The sequence below is a fragment of the Lepidochelys olivacea genome (genome assembly GCF_965140295.1).
Source record: "Lepidochelys olivacea isolate rLepOli2 genome assembly, chromosome: 6".
NCBI lineage: Eukaryota > Metazoa > Chordata > Testudines > Cheloniidae > Lepidochelys > Lepidochelys olivacea.
The window spans coordinates 110,108,610-110,134,226 of NC_140416.1; the positions used below are offsets into that span (position 1 = coordinate 110,108,610).

The window sequence follows — 25,617 nt, forward strand, 5'->3', positions numbered from 1 at the left end:
CTTCCTGTAACTTCCATTTCAGTATCTATTTTTGTATTTTTCACTCCATGCATCTGATGAAGTGGGTTCTAGCCCAGGAAAGCTTATGCCCAAATAAATTTGTTAGTCTCTAAGGTGCCACAAGGACTCCTGGTTATTTTTAAGGGATTTGCTGAGTTATTTTCCTAATCTTGCTTTATTTAACTATGTATGAGTTATAAGTGTCTAGGACTAGTCTTGTTTTGCTTTCCTTTCTTTCCACTTGCTCTGATGTCCTTTTGAATAGCATGGGAACAAGATCAAAGGATACTTTTAGCACCTCCATCCGCCCCATGCAGCATTTGCTACAGGGAAAAAGGTGATTCATTTTAAAAACTCTAACAGAGAGAGAAAGACAGAACATTCCCTCTGATTGAAAACAAAACAAAACAAAAACAAAGACAAAAAAAACCCAACAAACCCCGCAAACACCCTACGTGAACTTTAAAGTGAGCCCTATTATCACGTTATTTAAAGGTCTGATAGTGTCAGGTATCATACCGGAGAAAAATATTATGTCTGACAAAATGCTTATATTTTCCTGTGGTATTAATGAGAAGCTTGCCCTGGGCTATTTCCCCATCTCAGAGGGCAGCAGATGCGGAAAGTCCTTAGGGATCAGATCTTTGAAATTTCATCAGCATTCATGGGTGACCTAGCCTTTTGAAGCACAATGATAGACATGATAAATCATCTTTACAACGAATTCTAATTATCCTTTATGCGGCCTGGGTGCCTCTTGAAAAGCAGAAATCTAACACTTTTCCTTCATTGCTTCCAGATTTCTATGTGGGTGTCAAACGTGGTTTGTTCTCCTCCTTCCCCTCTGTGGATTGCATGAGTCCCAAACCGGTAAGTGTGCAGGAGTCAAACTACTCTATTAAGTTACACGATTGCCTGTATTGAACTAAATTTAATTCTCTCCCCACTCCCAATGAAATTACGTGGCGCGGTGTAAAATAAGATTAGAAGTATACCATTATAGCAATTAATACTATAATGCCTCCATGATTAGTGTGCTACATTGAATTTCATGGATTTTTGCTCACTGTTGGCTAGATTTCCCTTGGGTCCTCTAGGCCAAACCATTGTATTCTTAGTAAATTAAATGTGAAATCACAGCGATATACTTTAAAAAATCCACTATAACCTGTATATCATATTAATAAATAAATCCAATATAATCTGTATGGCATAACATTATAGCCCTATATGATCGGGGGAGGGGGGTGCCTTTTCTATAAGGACCACTCTTAGGTTATGGAAGTCCTGAGTGTCATGTGCCATAAATGGCTTGCTGGGTTTATAAGGAAAGTGTGTGCTCAGTGAATGGACCTTACAGCCATTTAGCGAGAGACAGCACTTTGCAAGGCCAGCCTTTCAGAGTCCCCTGCGGTGCAGTGCTGGTGGGGGGTGGCAGGCGCTGCCCGGCTGGGATGGGGGCTGTCTGTGCCCCGAGATTCCAGCGCTGCCCACCCATATGTGCCGAGCAGAGGAGACCCCCAGGGGGCTGCCCTGAGAGGAGCGCGGCTGGAGAACAGGCTGATGGGGCCGCACAGTGCGGAGAACAGTCAAAGCGCTACGTGCCCAGCGCAGCATTTTGTACCCAAGGGCCGGTCCAGATTCTTTCTACCGACCGGCTCTGGCTCCAGCGGGCCTTGGATCGGGCCACGGCTGCCTTGCGTTTTGCCAGAGCTCTCTGGCACCCCAGTTCTTGTAGCAGGGACACGTTGCTGCAGGGTCATTCTGCACGCGCCCTTCCGGACGGCGCCTCACCCCTCCCAGCAGCGCAGCGCCCGCCTCCCGGGGATGGAGCTGGATTGCAGCCAAGCTACATAGCCTAGGGGGCGGGGCGGGGCGGCGGAGCAGAGCCCCAGCCCGCAGCCTTGCCCGCCGAAGCATAACGGGGGCACAAAGCGGAGGGAATGGCAAGCATGGGCCAGGCCTGTTCCTGCTACACACCGGAGTCACGGACTGGGGGTGGGGGGGTCCCGCACATAGGGCCCCCTGCTGCTCTCTCCTACTAACGCGGCCACCTCTTAGGTGTCACCTGTGTAACGCGGGCACCCGCCTCTGGCGTTGTGCAGGGGCTCTGGGGGCCTGCATCCGTGCGAAGGTGCCAGGGGATGTCACGCCCCCCGCCCCAGCTGGGCGAGTGCTGGGCTTTCTGCGCCATCCAGGCTCGCTCGCGCGTCCCCTCTCCGCGCGGCCTTTGATCCAGAACTATTCACGATGCGGGGCCCGCGCGCCTGTGGGAAAGGGGGGCTGGGCTCCTGGCCCTATAAACCACACCGTGGTAACGGGGGTCACGTGGGGGTGCTCCCACTCCTCCGTTCCACCGGGACCGGGCGCTTCCCGGGCTCCAATAGTCTTGCAGACGGAGCGGAGTTTACCCGAGGCTGCAAAACTTGAAAGGCGCCACCGCAGTGGCAAGGTGCTAATCGGTGGGAAGCAGCGTCTGCGGGGCTCTGCTTTGGCTACAGAGCTGAAGGGGAGAATTCCTCTGTTCTGTTCCCTCCTAACACTTGCCAGCCCGCAGATGCTCTCCCCCTCCGCCCCCCGGAGTGCCTTTAAAGAGGAGCATGTTTGAAGTGGCCCGGCCCCTGATGGAAATGCGGTTATTGCCGAGGTACGGTAATGGCTGTCTGGTTATCTGGAGCCAGGACTCTGTGGCGAGGAGATAAGATGGTTATTAAGAGACCCGTTTTAATGCTCGGGGATCGCTTTCAGAGCGCCCAAGAAAAATGGACTTTATCTAGTCTATTATTATATACAATCGCGCCGCTGATGTTTCTCTTCAGTTTAGAGCCCATGAATAAAAGCTAATAACTTTCCCTTCTGCCTGTTTATCGCCTGGACACCTGGGGGATTTTTCACTTTGTCAGAGCTTATTAAAGGGATACTTTTAGGGGTTAGAGCTGGGGGTATTGGGGCTCTCGCCTCCTCGGGGCTCACTTAATACCCGCCATTAATTACTGATGTCGCACACAGGACTTTTAGAGAGCGGCTGGCTAAGCCAAGCCTGGGAGAAGGGCTCGTGGTTACTGCGGGTGTAGGGATGGGGGTGGAATTAATTCCTGCTGGGGCTGAGGTTTTCGCTGGCAAAGGGGGTGAGGCTGAACTCCGGTAGGATTGAAGACATGGGGGATTGGGCGGTGGGAGGGAAGCGCATTGCCGGTGGGACTCAGGACATGGAGAAAAGGAGGACTTGTGGCACCTTAGAGACTAACCAATTTATTTGAGCATACGCTTTCGTGAGCTACAGCTCACTTCATCGGATGCATACTGCACTGTTAGCCCATAACTGGAACTCAGGTTCAAGCCTACCCCCCCCTTCTGTCTACACACAGAACCTCACAGGGTGGAGGGTCTGAGCCTAGGTCCCACGGCTCAAACCCTATCGCTTTGCACTATCTATACTTTGCAGCCCCGCTGGACTCATGCTCTGGGAGTCCCCCCAAAGCATTTCACAATCCCACAGGATGACTTTCTTTGTCCTATGGACAGTCAAGTTTCCCCACACTGCACCATGAACAAAGGGCTAGAAGGCCACATTTTGGAAGGCGCTGGGAAGTCTGGGGTATGGGTGGTTGGACTTGGGCCTGACGAATGTAGCATAGATGATGGAGCCACAGGTTGTGACCTAGGATTCAACAATGGATTGCAAGTGAGTGTAGCCTGCCTTAGCAAACCCAGGCTCTGCTAACTTTAGTTCTACCAGCTCCCGGCTTACATTGCAGTGTAGACATACCGGGAGAGGCCAATGGAAGGAGACCTAGGGTGAAATCCTGGCCCTTTTGAAGTCAACAGCATAACTCCTATAGACTTCAATAGGGCTAGGAATTCATCTCTGTTTCCCTGTGGCAGTGAGGACGTGGGGATTGTGGTTATGGCAGTAGGCAAGGGACAGGGGCATGACTCTGGATGGAGGGTGTGGGGCACTGGAGCAGTAGAACTTTGGAAAATTCACTACCCTGCCCCCTAATAAATGTCCAGCAACATTTGTTACCCTTTCAGGGGGTTTAAACTCCCTCCTTCTGCCCTCAATTTACTTAGATTGTAAGATCTTTGGGAGCAGGGACTGTCTCTTTATTTGAGTGTACAGTACCTAATACAGTTGGGGCTGGGACCTCTAGGTGCTAAGCAATACCAACAATTATAAGGTTTATTTATTTATTTCACCCTTCTCATGAAATTGCTTCTCTCTCTTCCCCCATGGAAAACTAGCAATATTGCCCATGCTCATGTTCCCAACAGGAACTTCATCTTCCTTGGGGAATGGGCCCATGTGTTCCTTCCAGACATTTCCCACCAAAACGGGTCCCTAAAAGCATTTGTAAGGAGAGCCAAGGAACCTTGACTGGTGAGAAGTTTGGAATTTCAGGAGGAGTATTTCACAGGGAGAAGGGACCTGAGCCTGGTAGGTCTGAGGACCTGGGGGGATAGGATGGGCTTGGCAGGGGGCTGATTCTGGGTGAGATTGTGGAGGTTGAGAGAGAGGCTAGACTTGGCCTAAGGGCAAGGGATTGATTCTGGGTGGGAGGACTGAGGACGTGTTCTGGGCTGGAGGGGGGGCTTAAGGCTCTGACTCCGGGAGGACTGGCTTGGAATTAATAGTTTCGGAGCCCATTGAACCACCTCAGTGCAACTCTGGAGTCAAACGCCTCCCTGAGGAGGAGAGGCGGTAGGAAACCCCACATGGTGGGTTTTTCCTTTCCCCAGACACGTTTGACTATTTTGTCCTCATTCAAATTTCCATCCCGCGCCTGCCTCTGGATCCCAGATTCCATAGCCATTATACAAGCCGCTGCATTCATTGGCTGCTGCTGCTGTCTAAAACAGTGATTTTCAAGCTATGGTCTGGGGGGGTCCGCAGACTATGTCTAAGATTCCCAAAGGCGCCCCCCATTCGAAATATTTTAGGGTTCCACAAATGGAAAAAAAATTGAAAACCATTGGTCTAAAATATATGCTTTTTAATCAGCTGGAAGCCTGAAATGGGAGACCCTGTATATTTTGGGGGTAACCAAGAGCCAGGATGCTTTTTAGTGCCATTTCCTTTGGCAAAACTTTTGTTTATACTAGCAATTGATTAAACCCGGCAGGACCCAGGGTAGATCCGGTGTCCTATGGCTTGGCAGATGTGTGAGCTCTTACACAAGGAATCACTTTAGGCAGGCGCAGCTCAGTGTAAACAGGGCATCACTGGACTGGAGACTGGTTCTAGCATTCATAGGAAGGTGTCAAGAGTGTAATTTTTTTTCGGGGGGGGGGGAGAGAAAAGCAGAGGGGTGGCAGTTTGGATCCCTTACGGAATCCCGCCTCTGCGAAGGCGTGAATCTCAGGACTGCGCTGCTGCTCCTAAATACTAGAAATTAAAGGCGCGTAGACAAGGCTGAGCTCGGCGACTGTGGTCCCCCTGCATAGTTTATTCTGCTCACTCGCGCTGGAGACACGCCGAAGCGGGGACAACGCTTTGGGAGTTGTTTGCTTAGGAGAAGTACAGGGAAGGGGATTAATGCGCTGCCTAGCGCCCCTGCCCCCTTGGCCGCTCGCTCTCGCCGCCGCGCGCCGCGGCGCTGCCTGTCCGCCCGGCACCGCAGGCTGATGTCACCGTGGCTGCGAGCCCCGGCGGGATTGGCTCGGGCAAGGCGTGGAGGGGGCGCGGGGCTCCTGCAGCGCCAGGCAGCGGCGGCAGCAGCCCGCGCAGCTCCGGCAGGCAGGGGAGCTAGGCTGGCTCTCGGTGAGACCCACCCCGCCGGCAATTAGCCTCACTTTTTATACGGCTCCCATGTAGGCAGGGCACCCAGGCAGCCGTGCCAAGGCAGCTCTAGGCCGGCCTCCCGCCCTCCTCCCTTCCCTCCCTGCAGGCGACGTTTCAGGAGGAAGCCACCAAATGCAAAAGCTCTGCCTCCAACTTTCCTCGTTAGCAGCAAAGCCGGGGGGTGGCGGTGCGGGGAGCTGCGGGGAGTACCCTGGCTGCACCCCCGGAGTCAGATTTAGGGGCGGGCGGGGGGAGCCTGCAGGGTTTCCACGTGTCCTCTGGGTCTGCTGGACAGGGCTTCGGAGAGCCAGAGAGGCCGAGGGGGGATGCATCTGCCACCGCTTGCCACTGAAGTCGCTCTGAAGGCAGCAGGCACGCGTCTGTGGCGGAGGAGAGGCGCTCGCCCCTTCAGCCCAGCCATTAGAGACCCGTTCCTCGCCCCCGATGAGGAGCGGAGCCAGCTGCTTGTGTGTCTCGGGCTCTCTGGTTAATAACAAGCTTTTAGGGGAGCGGTAGCCCCGGCTGGAAAAGTATTTCCTCGGGCGTTTCCCTTCATCCCTTGCTAACTGTCATCACAGACTTCACAGGCAGCCCTGCCTTCCTGGCACTCCCCCGGTGAAATCACCAGTGCATGGGGGAGGCAGGAGAGAGGCGCTCCGGGTCAACGGCAAGGGCATCCTCAGACGAGCCCGATGCGGGCTGGGCGCTGATGGCCGGCAGGAGCGAAGCAGGGGACAGAGGGGAAGAGGCTGCGGCTCTGATGGGACGCTGAGCGGAGCTGCTGCTGCTCGCCCGCGGGAGGAGCCCAGCAGACCAGGTGCGCTAGAGGGGGAAATAAAAAGGAGCGAGAGATATTGGTGGGTTTGCTGCCTGGCTACTGGCTCCCTAACCCCCAGCCCTGCGCAGCGTGCCAGTATGAAGGAGTAACTCGCACTCAGCGTGGTTCTTGGCCATCGCTCAGGGAGCCGGATATTTCAAACCAAACGATGGCTTTTCAAAAATCACCCGATCCCTCCAGCGCCACCAGGAAAAACCCCAGCCTGCTGGAGATAGGCGCTCTCTGCCTGGACTCGGACATCATCTTCGGCTTCACCAGCCACCTGCTGCGGAGGAAAGGCAAGGTAAGAGAGACCACCGCGGCTGGGGGTTGTTGGGACAGGAAAGCGCTCGGGGCCAGGGGCAGCAGTGGGCGAGTTGGGTTTGGCTGCAAGCACCGATTTCCGCCCCGTTGTAGACCGAAGCTAAAAGAAAACTTGGTAGGGTTTAAGTGTCTCCTAGTTCCTACGTATAAAGTAAATTCCGAAACGTGCAACGAGCCCACGTGCAGTTTCAGCACCACGAACAGTCCAGGCTGCACAATAAAAGTCCAGCAATTAAATCCGGGAAAGACACCGCTGCTTAGAAACACCCTTCCCAGGGCTCCTCTATGACCGTCTCAATGGCAAACGCGCGGAATACAGCAAAGCCACTGAATGATCCTTTCTGAAAGGGATCCGGGCGGCTCCCTCGGATCACCTTGCTTAAAGCGTGGAGCGGTTGGCTTCAATCTACAGGAAACCTTCGAAATGGGGGTGTCTTAGAAATACCTGTGTCTATCCAAAGTGTTTTTAAAAAAGCACCTGATTAGTTCTAGCAGCATGACTCGAAGCGCAGAACCGGAGCTGGAACCAGGGCCCACTCCCCCTTTCCAGCTGCAATCCAGCCCGACACTGTGAGTCGAAGGAGGCTTTTGCAGCCATTACTCAGACGCATGAAATATTTAAGCAAGTTTCTGAAGACCTGCAGAGCGCATTGAGTAGACACGGTAAGGAGACCGGGCACAGCACTCAGAATCATGCGTGTGTCTTTGTCTCCTCTGCCCCCAGGTTAATGCCAGGGACAAGGTACTAATGAAGCGTTCCCAGCTGTGCACAGTGCAGCGCCCCGGCAGCAGGGCAGCTAAAGGTTCGCAAGGGCGGGCTGCTTGGGGGCCAAAGGCATTGAAGTTTGCCATGGGCATCCCTGAGGCTGTGAGTGGCCAGATGGGCTAGTTACAGTGGAGGGTCTCCGGCCAGGATCTTTAACGGCTGCTGTAAATTAGGCCTGGAGAGTCACATTTTCCGATTTCACCAGCCTCCCCTGATGGATGCATTGTTTGGCTTGTGCGCGTTTGCGATTTGCGCGCATAAACTCCGCGGGGGACCTCGCCTGCAGCAGGAGATGATGGGGAATGGCGGTCATCAGAGGCACATGGAGAGATGCTGGGCTCCCACCGGGAACAAGAGCTTTGCAGAGCTGCCTAGTGCACGCGTGAGCCAGCTGGGGCGCCGGAGCTCGCAGGGGAACCGCTGCCGCCCAAGAGAGTCTGGGGAGGTGGCGCATCAAGCGGAGCGTAAGGGAGCTAGCGCGCAGTCGACAGAGTTCAGAGCCATTAAGCGTGCATTTAATAGCTTTCATTACGGATTAAGCGTCTGGGATAAGTCTGCCTGGTAAAGGCAGTCTCCCTGATGAGGCGACACGCATTATAGCGCACCCTGATCATTGCTTGAGCGCCTGAAAATCCAGGTGCAAATCTCCGGGAGCTAAAGAGCGATTAAAGTCACGCGGCCAAAGAGACTTTCCATTTAAAGACCTTTTATCGGCAGCCCGCATTTCGGGCTGTGGCTCTTCACTCACCTGTGTCCAAAAGTGAGCTGCAAGAGGCGCAGCGCGTTATTATTATAACCATACTGAGTCAAACACAAATCGCGCGAGTGTAATGCTGGTACATATCGTTGTCCTGTATTTAATGGGGATTATGTGTGCGCAGAGGGGAACCGAAGGTTTCCAACCTGCCTGCCCAAAGTCAAATGCACGCATGCGAGGCAGTCTAGCGGCTCTGCAATGAGGCACACTAAAGAAACCACTTGTGGCTGTGTGTTTCCGGAGTGAACCCCCTCCGCCCCTTCTAAGTGGGTCTGGGGAGCGCAGAGTGAGAGCGTGTAGACTGAATTCGCGGGGGACCTGTGCAAGCACATGGCCAAGTCTCTGCCACCAAAGTGCGGAGTAGCACGGGGCCAGCAGATGGCGCTCCAATCACAGGGACCGCTCTGAGCCTGCAACCAGAGACCAGAGTATATTGCCCCAGCCCTCGCGGTTGCTTCATTCAGGTACTTATGCACTGGAAGGGCTCAGACTATCCGGTGCGAGAGCAGTAGCTGGACAGGGCAAGCAGGTCTCAGACACATAAATAGCAAAGACCCAAGCCACGCAACTACCCTGCCTGCGAGAGTGAAGTCACTGCCCGTCACACTCTTGCAGGTGTAAAACGCATCCAGATCCTCTCCGCGGGTCAGAACAGAACCGGCGGGATCTTTGTTGTCGGGGGGGGGGGGAGCGTAGCAATCAGGGGCAAGGAAGGGTTCCACCCGTCTGCCTGCAACACAAGTGCTAAGGCCAGGAGGCGGAACGGCAGCCAGGGAGACAATTAGCTGAGGAACGGGGATTTCTCCACCTGTCGGGTCAGCTGTCACATGCACATTCCTAAAGAGCTGATGGGAGCGGGCGGAGCGGTACACAGACTCCAGCGTGTGTGTGTGAGGGGCGAGAGCGCGGAGAGTCACCTGTGCAAGGTGCGCGAGGCTCTCAAACGCCACCCGAGCACACGTGGCTGGGGCCAGGCACCGAGCTGCATCGGGAGAGATTCCTCGAGCGAGCGAGCTCTCCAGGCACGTGGCATAAAACAAACGGCGAGAGTAACTCAAAGGACGAGCGGTGCCTCCTTTCTTGCTAGTTTGAAGTGCAGAGCCCAGGGTTCAACCCCATTTCCTTCGCAGGCACCCTTCCCCCCTCCCATGATGTAGCAGTTTAAAAACCTGATCCTGAGAGCTGTTTGGAAAGTTTGGCTCGGGCTGCCCCATGCACACTCCCAACAAGCAACCCCCTTGTCACTGTTGGGGAAATTTTTATTTGAAGGGGCTCGCGCGGCAGGCACCCCACGAACGCTCCGGAGAGTTTGGAGCCGAACGGAGCCTGCAGGGTCAATGTGGCAAAGAAACGCTCAGACTCTAGCGGCTCCCACCTCGTTCACCCCACCCCACGCGGAGCCCCTCCTCCTCTCGGAGCAGTTTTTCCTAACGCGCTCCAGTGCGCTCGGTCCCTTTCTGCCCCGAGGTGGGGAGCTCACTCCTCCTCCGCCTTCTCCTCCCGCCTGCTCCGCCCGCTGGCTCAGTCCGGGGCTTCTCTCGCGAACTTGCAACCCAAACTTTACTCCTTTGAGTTCCAACAACATGGGAGGAAATATTACGTAGCTCCAGGCCGCCGCCCGCCGCCGCAGCCGCCCTTGCAAGTGGAAACCAAGGAGCCGGACTTTGCAGCCCCCGGTCCCTGGACTTGGCAATGGGCAGGAAGGTCTTTCAGGACAGCTCGGGACTGCGCAGCCCAGTGTAGCTGCAAAGAGCTGGGATCTGGGCGCGCGGGTGGGTCAGGGTCCAGGTGACAAAAACCTGCCTGGTCCGGAACCATGATCCGGGCTGCAGAGAACCCAGGTGGGAGAAGGTGTCTGGGCTCTGAACACCGGGCTGCGGGGGTAAGTTGGGGCGGAACTTTTCAGGGAAGGCCAATGGAGCCTGGTGCAGCGCGCGAGAGGTTTCACCCCTGCCCTGCGCGCGCGGATCCCCCAGGTGCTCGGAGTTTGTTGCTCCTGTGCGCTTGGGAGGCGCGAGGGGACTTTGCACGGGAGGCTGTGCGAGCAGCGTGCGCGGGAGCCGGTCGGTGCACCCGGCCGTGGGTGACAGAGTTGACTTTTTGCACCGGTCCGGCCCGGAGGCTGCTCTTTGCAGGGTTCCCCTCCCAGGCGCAGGGGCCCCTCTTTGCAGGCTGCCCCAGATAACGGGAGCTGCTGGCTCCTTGCACCGTCCTGAGTCCTTCTCTCTTTGCAGATCGCGGAGGGAAGCTCTGGGCGAGAGCCGGCCCCGCTGTCTCTGGAGCTCGCCCCTAGGAAGAGGCTGCCCCCTGCCGCCGATGAGGACCGTTGCGGCAGCCGCCCCGCTCCGGAGGGAGCTGGGGCCGTCTCGCTGGCCGAGCTGGGGCACTTCGAGAGAACCGGGAAAGGAGGATGGTGCAAGAACTGCCAGGTCAAACTGGCCGAACTCAAGAAGCAAGCCGTGAAACTGGCCGCCAGCAGCAGCCCAGCTAACTCCCTGCCGGTAAGCCGGGCCCTTGCCCCCTGCCCGGGCACAGGCTCACGCGGAATGGGGTTGCGCAATCGCATCTGGAGCGCACACAGCTGGAGAGCTGTGGGGCCCTTACCTAGAGCTCTACACTGTGGCCACCCAGTACCTGGCTACAGCTAGATCTTTGTATACTACACAAATCTGCGTGAGGAGGGCTGTCTAACACATAGCATGTGTAGAGCTGTGCAGCCAAGGTTCCTGGTACCTGTCTAGAGCTCAGCATCTGCAACTCAGTGCTACTGCTATCTAGCTTTCTGCATAGTACTTTTCTGGGTCTCTGCGCTGTTTTAGAGTAATAGATCTAGCTGCTAGGCTGCAGAGCTAGATCTCTGCATAGTAAATACCTGTGTCTATACATAGTGCAAGTCTAGATCTTTGCATAGTGCTGATCCAGAGCTGCAAGGGGAGTAGAGGGGGCAAAAAACCCTAACTAGTTTTAAGACTGAGTTTGATAAGTATATGGAAGGGATGGTATGGTAGGATTGCTTTACAGCAGCACGTGGCCCATCTGAGACTGCTAGTGGCAAATATCCCTAACAGCTGGAGATGAGACTCTAGATGGAGAAGGCTCTGAGTTACTACAATGAATTCTTTCCCAGCTGTCAGGCTGGTGGGTCTAATATATTTGGGGTCAGGAAGGAATTTCCCCTCAGGTCAGATTGGCAGAGACCCTGCAGGTTTTCACCTTCCTCTGCTGTGTGGGGCACTGGTTGCTTGCTGATTTAAACTAGAGTAAATGGTGGATTCTCTGTAACTTGAAGTCTGTAAATCATGATTTGAGGACTTCAATAACTCAGCTGGAGGTTATGGGTCTATTACAGGAGTGTGTGTGGGGGGGAGGAGGTTCTGTGGTCTGCAATGTGCAGGAGGTCAGACTAGATGATCACAATGTTTCCTACTGGCCTCAAAGTCTACAAGTCTATGAGTACAGATCTAGGGCTCTATATAGTATACATCTAGATCACTCTATGTCTGTACTATTTTGCATGTGATTTGATTATAACATGAGTGATTTCAGTACTAAAAATGGTTAAAAACATTTCAAAGACTTCAGATTTCAAACTCTTCTTTAGCACAATGAAATTGCAGCCATTGTAAACTCACCCAGTACATACAAATAGCTGATTGCCAACATTACTTTTTGCTGACAGTGTGAGCTGGAAAGTAGATTAAACATTGTGTGGCATGCAGTCAGGAACACACACTGTATCAGAGATCAAAGTCAGTCCAGACTGTGCAGTCTTTCCTCACACTAAGAACATGAAGTGCCAAAAGTGCCCTTTGTCAAACTTGGTAGAAGTTGGTGTAAGTGGCCTGTGTCTCAGAGCCCCAGTCACATAGTTCTGGAGATAGTCTGAGCTGAAACGGCAACTGTGCTTTACAGGACATTAATTTGTTCTATTGCAAGATCACTAACAATTGGCAGTAGCACTAAAGTGGCACTAACAATTGCTCATTTCATGGAGGCCATAAAATGCTACCGAATGTTAAACTGTGATGTTCCCGATGTGCCTACATATTTCATTCACATAATTTGGAAAGAAAGTTTATGAAGGATGGTTTTGCTGGGCCCTAAATGTCTGGATGCTTGAATACACATCTCTGCTTGGTGGGTTGACTCCTGTTCTTAATCTCACCAGGGCAAATCTTGGTCACATCATATTCTCATGCATTTATGCCTTCTACTAGACATTGATGAATATCTGATAATGAATGAGTGTATAATGCATGAGTTTCTGGGGCTTTCATTTGCCATATGCATTGCTTTACCTATGGGTAGTGTGTTTATCTGCACAGTCGTCGTCTTCCTCTGTGTATATGATATGCATATGTTAGTTGCATTATATTATTAATATGTTCTTCTAGCAAAAGTATGTGAAACATCACTCTTAAAAGCCATTATAAGTAAAAAGCATATACAATCATGACTAGACACATTAACAGATCACAAAGATTAGGTAGTGGGACAACATAGAACAGAAAACCCTAGTAGTTCATTTACAAGGCAGACAAAATGTGTATTACATTTTTGATAGCATTGGAAGTAACATTGTTTTCCAAACAATGCTTATCTGGATGTTTGCAAGAAGGAGGGGAGAGGTCTGCAGAGGAAGCCAAACCCTCTTGACCTTCATTTTCATTCAAAGAGTTCCTGTATGATCTGCAGAATTCCCATTGAATCTAAATATAGTTTTGTTTGGAGGTGCATTGTACTGCAGTGTCAGTATGCAAAGTTCAGATTATAGTACCTTAGGGCTTGATCTAAAGTCCTGTGAAATCAATAGGAGTCTTTCCATTGACTTCAGTGGGCTTTGGATCAAGTCCTTATTTCTTTAGTGTAAAATGTCATGTGCTTTATCTCAACTGAAGGCAGCACTATTGGACCTCCTGTTGTCTGGATCCCCATGAATGGTGAATAGAAGTTTAATTTCCTATTGTTAAGTGTATGTGATATACTGGCTTTAAACGAAGCATACAATGCCTGAATCCTTATTATTCTTATAGGAGTTTCTGCCTTTATTGGAAAGTAATGGGGTCCTATATTTAGATAGAAAAGTGAATGGATCTTTGTCATGGGAAAAAATACATATGCTGGAAAGTCAATGGGTCTTGCCCAGGTGTTCAGGTGAAGAGACCTGTCTCCAAAGGCCTGTTTGTGTGGTCTCATTTGTGTAAGTCTCCGGGGAACCTCCCTGATAAGTACTTGATGATGGGTAAATTAATCCCCCTTTTCTTCAGGGTTCAAAGCATGCACAGGAAAGTAATAATTTAATAGCTGTCGCAGTGTTAAAACCTTGACAAACTTGTTCTTAGAGTAATAGATACAAAGAGTGGTTAGTTTATTGAGTAGAGTATGATAATCTCAAAGAGCTGAAGCTGTAGAGTTACAGGATATTTAATGGTTGAAATTGTATTTTCAAATGCCCACAATACATTTAGTTCAGCAAATAAACTACTTAGTACAGAGGAAGACAACACAATCAACAGCAAGAGTCCCTATTAATTTACTGTACACCAGTGCACTTTGAAGGCAACAGGAGATAATGGTCAATGGTCCCGATCCTCAGCTGGTGTAATCTGGCATTACTCTGAAGTCGGTGGAGCTATGTTGATTTACAACAGTTGAGGATCTGAACCAGTGTGTTGGCAGGTTGAGCATTTTATAATGTTTCATAATGTGCTAGCAAGGCAGCTTTTATTTTGCTTTCTTGTTTAATTACATAACAATATTTGAAAAAGCAGCTTCTCTTTCAGACAGTGGCAAGTCCATACATTGAAAATAAAGATAGAACTAATGACAAGGAATTAACATACTATGGGATGAGTAAACACAAGAAGGCTACTTCTTTGAACTTGCTATGTGCTCAAAGGATTTGTGGCCTTTGCCATGATAATTAAGGAATCTTTCAGCACAGATTCAGAAAGGTCTCTATACCTGGTACAGAGGCTCTTTGGGAAGGTGGGTGGGTGGTTTATAGATGAAAGAAGGACATAATTATTGATGAAAGAGGGAAGTTGCATTCTCATACATGGTGCAGCTGATAAGGGTTTGAATTCAAATTAGAGTAAAAAGTCAAAATATTGTTTGCTGTCCAAAGGATGAGTTTCTGTAACCTGCCTTAAAGGATAATAATTGCTTGAGAATACTATGATTAATTTAACTTTGTGCTGCTGCCCTTTGAGTAAAAGGTAACTTAAAATGAGGTTTCAGTGCTAGAGAGATATTCAGTGTCTACTGGTACACATTTGTTGTGTTATCTTTTTAAAGTCCTGAAAGTCCATATATGGACAACTGATAAGAAAAATATTAATCTTAGCCTCAGTTAAAACTCCAGAACCAAGTTCTTAAACAAGAAATTTACTACACTCTACACTATCAATTCCCTTCTTTCTGTGTTTTCTTTACTATTTGATGTCACAATGATACCTGAAAGTGAACTAAGATGTAGTTTTAATCAAGCATGTGTAGAAGCAAGCAAAGTTTAATGTGGAAGTAACACAGATTAGCATTAAATATTGCAGTATCAGTGTCCGTTTACTGGGCCATGTACTTATTCTGTGTAAAAAAAATAAAAAAGAATGAGTCTTGGTTTATCTCTAATAAAAAGTTTTGTATTTGTCTGGCAGACTGGATGCCTCAGGGAATTGGTAATGGGATACAGAGTCTTTTACTAATGGCGTTCTGGTTTGAATTGAGACCCGGTTGGTAATGACTGAAAGTTGTTATAATTTGACAGCTGTTTGGTGACCTATAGGAAAATACTTGGTGGTCACAGTCTCATTCCCATTTGGCAGATATCCTCATCACAAACCACAGCACAACAATTAGCACTAATTGGCATAGTTGTTGGCAGTCACACAAGAGAGGCCAAGGATTGAATGGGCATGTAGATTTAAATAATAATAATAATAATAATAATGCTTAGTGTTTAAAATCTTCACAGCACTTGACAAATGTTAATTAATTAATCCATTCAATGCCCCTGTGAGGTAAGTAAGTCTCATTTCTAAAGAGATGTCAAAGCAGCATATGGACCTCAGAAAGGAGGGAAACAGGCAGAGAGGTTAGTGTTGGCCTACACACAACAGTTATACCTCCTTACTTATACTGGTATAGTTAGAGCAGTACAGTCCCCAAATGTGGATGCAGCTATATAGATGTAAAGGTGCTTTATTCTGTCTGTCTGTCTGTCCATCCATCCATCTCCATTCCTGTATGGGAAGAGGGATAAGCTATACTGGGTTAAGACACCATTATGCCAGTATAACTATGTTCACAATAGGCCCGTAGTTATACTGGTATAGTTAACTCTTTCAGTAAAAAATCACTTCCCTAGCCCAAATAGTTATATTGGTACAAACTATGTGTTTAGACCAAGCTTAAGTGAGGCCAAGAGCACAGGAAGTGCCAGTTTCAGAGCTGGGATTGAAACTGAGGCATCCTTAGCTCCTTTAATGGTAAGAGTGAGTCACTGGAGAGAGCTGAGTACCAGCTTCTTGTATTCAGCCTCTTGTATTCTCAAGAGGTGGGCTAGCTATATGTTGCACAAGTTACAGTCTGAGTGGCCATGACTGCTCTCTCTAGAGGCGGGAAATATAGTAGTCCAGTATTGAGTTGATGAACATTTGTATCGTGGTTGGTAGGTCCTTGTCTGAAAAGAAAGGCTATAGTCTCCTGACAAGCAGGAGGTGAAGCACATTATCCTGATTACTGTTGATATCTAGTTATCAAGGAACGGTGATGAAACTAAAAATACTCCAAGGCCTCACACTAATTCAGCAAACAGAAGGAGATCCCTTCCACAGAGAGTGTTGTCAGGGTCTTGGCTAGTTCCTCAAAGTTTGTTTTCCCCTTCCTGCTAGTAACTCTTTGGATCTTGCCTGGACTGAGCTCCAGCCAGCTTGGTTTTCATCCAAGTGATTATTTCATGCAGGTATTGTGACACCTTTGTGATAGCATTAGTCATAGAGATGCTGATGACACTCTATTCTTCATATTGGTGACACTAGAACCTGGGGCATCACATGACCTTTCCCAGGGGTTTCACATGTATGCTAAAAAAATAGAGAGGGTACAGGTTTGAAGCTTGGGGGGCTCAGTATGTGAGGGCGCTTGATGACCAGTTGCCCATCATCACTTTGGGTGCTATCAGAGTATGGTCACAACCACTTAATTCAGTCAGTTTGCCAGGGACAGGAAGCTTGGAGATGGGGTAGTCGTTTGTGAGATCTCTGGCTTCTAGTGTTAGTTTCTGAAATATTGGTTGGACTATTGCATGCTTCAGGGATGTAGGTTAATAGTCTTCTCTGAAGAAGGTTTAAAGGAGGTCATCAGTAGTGGATCCAGGTGAGCTTCCTTGGATTTCACTCATACAATTGAGCTTACCTGGATAAGCAAGGATCCAATTCACATGTGAATGACCCTCACAACTTCTAGTGCCTCTGAGTATGTAAGAGATCTGAACTTCTTAAGGAGGGTGAGGTAGCCCTTGTTCTCTGTTGTGAGTTGGCTTTCTTTCCCTCCATATTCAGTTTATCTTTTGAGCTCTTTAGAATGTGGGGCAGTTGGGTCTGGAATTTGGTGAAGTCAGCTGATCGTTTGGAATGACTTACCAGGCCTTGACTAACCTGTGATTCATCTTTATTTTGCTGTGGGACTATTTTAACCCCGCAAACTGTCCCCGCTGTAATAGTGTTACCACACATTGGGGGAATGGTATGGGGGAAGCTTGTGCTAACACTCTGTACTTACCCGGTGGAGAATAGGGAACTCCAGTTTTGATGTTCCAGTTTTCAGTGCCTTTTATGAGCACTAAATTCCCTTTAAAATGTTTCATATTTAACATTTCAAAAGATGCCTCAGTGTAGAAGGTGCATCTTTGTTAGTAAATATGAGCTACAGGGCATTTTTTGGATGCATCTTTAATATTTAATTCTGCAACACGGAATCTTGCATAGACTTGGCTGTCGAGTGCTTCAGGCTATGAGATCAGATGCGGTTTTCAGGTACATGTGGAGCCTAATAAAGGGGATAGTGACAATGTCAGATCAAACGTACTGAAATGAGCTACCAGGTAAGCTAGTGTGTCCTCAGCCCTGCAGTAGTCCCCATGCTGTGTAAAAGGCTATGAAAGCTCATGGGACTGAAGCAGGGTTGTAATCAGCTTGCCTAAAACATTTTGGATTGTCAGGCATGCCCTTCTAAAACACAGGTGAGCAGGATTATCATGCAGCGCTGATGCCTGAGGCAATTGGTCGTCTCACAGGGGGATCTGAAATGGGGGAAGTTATGATTCCACAATTAGCTCCTGAGATTGCAGCCTCCTGGGCTGGTGGAGGGTCATTAGTATTGCTCTTGCTCTTTCTTGAGCTAATTTCTTCAACACCCTGGCCTATTAGACAGAAAGGGAGGAAACACATAAACCAGTTAAAAATTGCAGGGGTGTGAAAGAGCATCTGCTCCTAACATCTGAGGTTACTTTGAACCTGTTGAAATATGTAGTATTGTTTTATTGTTTTTGCCAAGAGTTCCACCTACGTGATCCCAACCAACTTCTGACATGTTAATAGCAAGACTGTGGGAGGCAGTGCTCATCTCTCCTGCTGCTGCAGATTGTGACTGATTCTCTTGACTTGACAGTTCAAGACTCTTGGAATGTGGGCTGACAAAATCACCAAGAGATTTTTCTCTACCCAGAGTAGGATCCTCCTCACTTCTTTCTCCATACCCTTGATACACGGACCTCCAACCCCATGGAAATGGCATTATCTGAGTCCAAATCACTCTACCTACTGAGAACACACTGAAACAGGGGAGGGCAAGCTTAAACTGGCCTGCTCTTGAACAGATTTTTCCTATGAAGAGACCACTATTTTACACCATCCTTTCTAGAAGGAAGAAACTTTCTACCTGGATTTGTATACATTTCCTGCATGGAATAATATTTTAGAAAGGCTCTGTTTTCCTTCTTTGAACTGAATTACCTTCATGAGCTAGATCTGGTTGGATGTTACTCAGGTTAAGAGTGAGGGAGGTCTGTGTAATTAAGGTTACCAGGCTCTCTTTTTTTAGTATAGGTGAAAATCTGTGGAACCCAACTTATCATACATACTATCCCCATCCTCTGACCTGGAACCCCTAGTCCTAGAAGGAGTATTCCCTACTTACATTGCCAATGTAGTCGAGAAAAGAATGTACTGATCAAGAAACTTGAGTTCTGTTCCTGCCTCTGCCACACTCTGTCATCTTTGGGAAGTCACTTAAGTCAGAGTTTTCATATGTGTCTGCTAATTTTATGTGTCTGTTTTTGTGTGCCCAACGTGAGAAAACTAGGACTTTATTTTCAGAGCTTCTAAGCATCCACAGCTCCCACTGAGTTCAAATGAAGGAAGAATGGTCTATGGTTAAGGCACTGGACTGTGACTCAAGAGATCTGGCCTTAATTCTCAGATCTGCCACAGACTTCCTGTGTGAACTTGGGCAAGTCATTTAATCTCTCTGTGCTTCCATTTTCCATCTGTAAAATGGGGGCAATAGTCTCTTTTCCTTCCCTTTGTCTGTATTGTCTTTGGGGCAGAAACTGTCTCTTACTATTTTTTGTTTTCAGTGCTTAGCACAAAGGGATCTGATATTAGTTGGGGTATCTAGGTGTATCATAATAAAAATAGTAATTAATAATAAAAACTGGCACCGACAGTGACAATTGGATGCTGCAATAGGGAATTTCTCACTTGCAACTGGGTTGCCAAGTCTGGTAGTTTTAAACTGGGGGTGAGGGTGGGGGCTGTCTAGCTGGGGTCACTGGTTGCAAGTGGGTCACTATCATTTGAAGAGAAAAAATGCTTTAGGAACCGGAAACAAAGCCAGGAACCTTAGGAAATAATCCATTAGAATTGTAAAAATGAGTCTGACTTAAAATAGCTCTGAAACTTGACAGCTAACTAGCAGGGACCCGGCGAATCTGTGGAACAGGAAGTATGGGGTGGTGCAGAGTGTGTCAGGGCCAAGTGGAGCGTGTTTAGGGAACAGATAAGAGCTCAGAAGCATGAGAATGGATTAGAGGTTTAATGATGACATGGTAGTACCTAGAAGATGCTTATCTGCATATTGCAATGGGCTCTTACTCTTGTATCGTTAGATTACTGTATTGATGAACTATGGTGGATCCTTGCCAGATTGCAGAAACTATTGTACTGTTGTATTCATCCAGTAGCAAAGTGATGCTGTTATGGAAATGTACTAAAAACGGGTTATCTTGTTTTTTCTTAATAAAAATGTATTATTAAAAACATGAAAAGAAGAAAATGTTTGTAGAGATGCACAAAATATTGTTTTCAAATGAATATTACCAGCAAGGGGTGTATGTAACTTTGCATAATAACTGATTTTTCTTCTAAGTAAATTAAAATGAATATAAACCGTTGGTGTAAATGTTATTTTAAAAGATGCTCTGGGTGATGCAGTAGCATAAGTGGAATAGTCTGTATTGCAGGGGCTTGTGTTTGAAGGTATAATGCATGCTTTTATTGAACAGCACACACATCAAACTTGTTTAACTTTATGGTTCATACTTAATTATTGTTGACCCAAGACTATAAAACCTTGGACACCATCCTTTCTTTAAAACACATCTGTATCTACACACACACAGACAAGTAGTCCATTTTGACTGACTTTTCTCTAATGTTGAAGTTGCACAAGCTTTAAGGCAGGGGTAGTCAATTATTTTTTGTCAAGATCCAAATTTCTTGGTCAAGGTATACTCAAGGTCCAGACTCTAGAGAAAATAATTAAAACATTACAATAATGATAACAAGTAAATAAAAAGATTTCAGGGTCCGTTCAAAAGCATCTAGCGGTCTGGATTTGTCCCGCAGTCTGCTTATTGACTACCCCTGCTTTAATGTAATAATTAAGAGATGTTCATTTGCATGTAGGAAAAAATGTTTAAATGATATAAACAAAACCATTCATTTTAAACAGCCACATGTTCATGTTCATTTTTGCGTGTTTACTTTTAGCACTTAGAATCAGGCTTTGTTGCTTACATATTGTGCTAATGCAAATTGCATTAATGCTTATGGCAGGATCTGAAGATGTGCCAACACTAAAGGTTAAATATACAGAACTATTCCTCTCCCCATGAATCATGCCTTAAATTCAGGCTTTATTCAGTATTCTTGGAATTTAGTAAACTGATCTGAATTTCTCATTGAGATGGAGGCCAGTATTACCATATGTCGTCAGTACTTGTACAGAATTGATTAGAACACGAGATGGGAGTGGGAAAATGATCAATTTTCATTTAGCTCTTAGCAAATCTTCTGCTAACGTTGTTGGGGGATTTTACACTACTCAGTGACTATGACATGAAAGCATTCTGAACAAAACTGAAACTTGATACCTGTATTTAGGGTGAACATTGAAAGGCTCTCAGCATTAACTGTGGAAGCAAAGCATTAGTTCTAGTTTTCACAGCATTCAAAGGATTATGTTTAAAGTGTATCCGATTTTACCACAACATACAAATGTTGAAATGTATTTTGTGCTACCATTAAGGCCAGGTAGAAGACTTGTAGAGTTAATATATTGATCAATACTGATCTCACTGAGAATGGACTGATTTTGCTGGAGTGTTTTAATAGGCATATTCAGTTCATTTTACCCTCTCTTTTTAAGCGTAGAATCATAGAATTATAGCAATAGAAGAGATCTTGAGAAGTCATCTAGTCCAGACCCTTGTGCTGAGGCAGGACTATGTAAACCTAGACCATCCATTGCAGGTGTTTGTCCAACCTAATTCTTAAAAACCTCCAGTGAGGGGGATTCCACAACCTCTCTTGGAAGCCCATTTCAGAGCTTATCTATGCTTATAGTTAGAAAGTTTTTATTAATATCTAACCTAAATTTCCATTGCTGCAGTTTAACCTGATTACGCCCTTATGCTACTTTCAGTGGACTTGGAGAACAATTGGTCACCATCCTCTTTATAACAGCCCTTTACATATTTGAAGACTGTTATCAGGTTCCCCCCTCAGTCTTCTTTTCTGAAGACTAAACATGCCCAGTTTTTTAAACTTTTCCTCATAGGTCAGATTTTCTATATATTTTATCATTTTTATTGCTGTCCTCTGGACTCTCTTCAATTTGTCTGCATCTTCCTTAAAGTGTGGTGCCTAGAACCGGACGCAGTATACCAGGTGAGACCTTGCTAGTGCAGAGTAGAGTGGGACAATTGCCTCTCATTTCTTACATACAATGCTCTTGTTAATACCCCCCAGAATCGTATTAGCAATTTTCTGCAACTATATCACATTATTGATTCATACTCAGTTTGTGATCCACTATAACCCCCAGATCCTCTTCTGCAGTACTACAGTCTAACCAGCTATTCCCCATTTTGTAGCTGCACATTTGATTTTTTCTTCCTAAGTGTGGCACTTTGTACTTCTCTTTATTGAATTTCATCTTGTTGATTTCAGACCAATTCTCCAATTTCTCAAGGATACAGTTTGTCTGATGATGCCCTAGCTTGTGATATTTTATTTACTTGTTATTGATTTTGGGTCTGGATTACACTCCCAATGAGAATTGGAGGGCAATCAGCGTTTCTCATTGTAGGAAACAAGGGTGATGTCATGGTAGGGGGTCTACTACAGACTATCTATCCATGAAGAAGAGGTGGAAGAGTCTTTTTTTTAAACAACTAACAAAATCATCCAAAGCATAGGACTTGGTGGCGGTGGGGGACCTCAACTACTCAGACATCTGTTGGGAAAATAACACAGCAGGGCACAGATTATCCAACAAGTTCTTGGAATGCATTGGAGACAATTTTTTATTTCAGAAGGTGGAGAAAGCTAATAGGGGAGAGGCTGTTCTAGATTTGATTTTGACAAATAGGGAGGAACTGGTCGAGAATTTGAAAGTGGAAGGCAGCTTGAGTGAAAGTGATCATGAAATGGTAGGAGGAAAAACAGCACAATAAAGATAATGGATTTCAAGAAGTCAGACTAGCGTATTCAGGAAGTTGGCTGGTAAGATCCCATAAGAAGCAAGTCTAAAGGAAAAAGCAGTTCAAGAGCGCTGGCAGTTTTTTATTAAGACATTATTAAGGGCACAAGAGCAAACTATCCCACTGCATAGGAAAGATAGGAAGTATGGCAAGAGACCACTTTGGCTTAACCCGAAGATCTTCAATGATCTGAAACTCAAAAAAGAGTCCTACAAAAAGTGGAAACTAGGTTAAATTACAAAGGATGAATATAAACAAATAACACAAGTATGTAGGGACAAAATTAGAAAGGCCAAGGCACAAAATGAGATTAAACTAGCTAGAGGCTTAGGGTTAGTGCGTCTGGTGAAGACATGCTATACCAACGGGAGAGCATCTCCTGTTGACATAGTGCAGTGTAGACACTGCTTTAAGTCGATGTAACTTATGTTGCTCAGGTGGGATGACTTTTACACACCCCTGAGCAACGTAAGTTACATCGACGTAAGTGGTACTGGAGACAAGCCCATAAAGGGTAACAAGAAAATATTCTACAAATACATTAGAAGCAAGAGGAAGACCAAGGACAGGGCCCACTATTCAATGGGGTGGGGGTGACAATAATAAAAAATGTGGAAATGGCAGAAGTGCCAAATGACTCTCTTGTTTCAGTTTTCACCAAAAAGATAAGTAGCGACTGGACGTCCAACATAGTGAATGCCACTGAAAATGAGGTAGGATCAGAGGCTAAAATAGGGAAGGAACAAGTTCAAAATTACTTAGACAAGTTAGATGTCTTCAAGTCACCAGGGTCTGATGAAGTACCTCCTAGAATATTCAAGGAGCTGACTGAGGAGCCATTAGCGATAATCATTGAGAAGTCTTAGAAAACAGGAGAGATTCCAGAGGACTGGAAAAGGGTAAATACAGTGCCAATCTATAAAAAGGGAAATAAGGACAACCCAGGGAATTACAGACAATCATCTTAACTTCAGTACCCAGAAAGATAATGGAACAAATAATTAAGTAATCAATTTGCAAACATCCAGAAGATAATAAGGTGATAAGTAACAGTCAGCTTGGGTTTGTCAAGATCAACCTAATAGCTTTCTTTGACAGGGTAACAAGCCTTGTGGATGGGGGGAAGCAGTAGATGTGGTATAGCTTGGCTTTAGTAAGTCTTTTGGTACTGTCTTGCATGACCTTCTCATAAACAAACTGGGAAAATACAGCCTAGATGGAGCTAGTATAAGGTGGGTGCATAACTGTTTAGAAAACCATTCCCAGAGAGTAGGTGTCAGTGGTTCACAGTGAAGCTGGAAGAGCATATCAAGTGGGGTCCCACAGGGATCAGTTATGGGTCTGGTTCTGTTCAACATTTTCATCAGTGGTTTAGATAATGGCATAGAGAGTACACTTATAAAGTTTGCAGACGATACCAAGCTGGGAGGAGTTGCAAATGCTTTGGAGGATCGGATTATAATTCAAAATGATCTAGACAAACTGGAGAAATGATCTGAAGTAAATAGGATGAAATTCAGTAAGAACAAATGCAAAGTACTCCACTTAGGAAGGAACAATCAGTTGCATACATACAATATGGGAAATGACTGCCCAGGAAGGAGTACTGGGGAAGGGGATCTGGGGGTCATAGTGGATCACAAGCTAAATAGGAGTCAACAGTGTAACACTGTTGCAAAAAAAGAGAACATCATTCTGGGATGTAATAACAGGAGTGTTGTAAGCAAGACATGAGAAGTAATTCTTCCGCTCTACTCTGCGCTTATACGACCTCAACTGGAGTATTGTATCCAGATCCGGGCACCACATTTCAGGAAAGATGTGGACAAGTTGGAGAAAGTCCAGAGAAGAGCAACAAAAATGATTAAAGGTCTAGAAAACACGACCTATGAGAGAATATTGAAAAAATTGGGTTTGTTTTGAGAAGACTGAGTTTTCAAGTATATAAAAGGTTGTTACAAGGAGGAAGGAGAAAAATTGTTCTTCTTAACGTCTGAGGATAGGACAATAAGCAATGGGCTTAAATTGCAGCAAAAACTTCCTCACTGTTAGTGTGGTTAAGCACTAGGATAAGTTGCCTAGAGAGGTTGTGGAATCTCCATCATTGCAGATTTTTAAGAGCAGGTTAGACAAAACATCTGTCAGGGATGGTCTAGATAATACTAAGTCCTGCCATGATTGCAGGGCACTGGACTAGATGACCTCTCAAGGTCCTTTCCAGTCCTATGATTCTGTGATTAGGCCCTTTCTGAGTACCTGCTACCAGAGCTTTTAGGTACTATGACAGAACATATCAATGAAAAGCATAAAAACTACTACCCATGCTGCAGCTACTGCATAACAGAAGCCAAACTACTATGAACATCAAGCACAACAGCCAGAAAAAAAATAGCCAGGCTAAACCAAATACACGTGCCTGTCGTGATGTTCACATGGGCTTTGGTAGACTTCCAGAGCTAGTTCCAAAGGTGAAGACCTTCTACTGTGAAAGTGCTATTGCTTGTGCTGGGGAATTCACTTACAAATGGAAACCAGAGCATCCCAGATGACCTTAACTGTTATGACGAGGTATAGGCTGAGAGGCAGTCACTTGTAGCTGGATTCCCAAATTGGCCTATTAAATACCTTCCAGCGTCTGTCTAAAAAACTCTCCTTTATAAGGCTTAATGATGTGGGGTCAGATCCTCAGCTGGTATAAATGGCCATTGAAGTCAACTGAACTTATCTCATTTATTTGGGAATAATGTGTTACTGCCCTTTGTATCCTAACTATAAGAAATTGTTGTATGGAAGCCAGTAAGTGAGCTATTTCCATGTGGTTCATGGTAATGGCTATCTAGTATCTCACACATACTACATTCAAAATTATTTTAAGAAACATACTGACTTCTTCCTGTATTATGCTGTCTTCTATTACTGTTTTTAGAGCATCAGAGCTGAGTTTAGTTTCTAGGCTGAAATTGGGAAGAAGAAATGCTGAGCAATAGAAATATAGGATGCTCCTCAGGATGACTTTATTTTAAAAGTACTAGCAATGCCACCCATTTTGTGAGCCTTGTGTTAAACGCATACACCGGTTGCAGCAGGGTGTTGACTGCTTGGAGTATAAAAACTATGATTCCAATAA

The 25,617-nt window shown here is 46.6% G+C and overlaps 1 protein-coding gene across 3 annotated transcripts in view; it reads left to right on the top strand.

Moving 5' to 3' along the window:
- Positions 1 to 6,651: 6,651 nt before the first annotated feature.
- Positions 6,652 to 25,617, top strand: part of KIF26A (kinesin family member 26A) — a 133,060-nt gene continuing 114,094 nt past the window's right edge. Inside the window, exons 1-2 of one of the 3 annotated variants that reach the window (XM_084630184.1) lie at positions 6,652 to 6,903; positions 10,681 to 10,947. In XM_084630184.1, coding sequence (XP_084486310.1) covers positions 6,769 to 6,903; positions 10,681 to 10,947 — 402 coding nt within the window. In that variant the 5' untranslated portion in view covers positions 6,652 to 6,768. Of the gene's footprint in view, positions 6,904 to 9,923; positions 10,329 to 10,680; positions 10,948 to 25,617 lie in introns of those variants that run through there. The other 2 variants (XM_084630183.1, XM_084630185.1) reach the window with 2 other exon arrangements.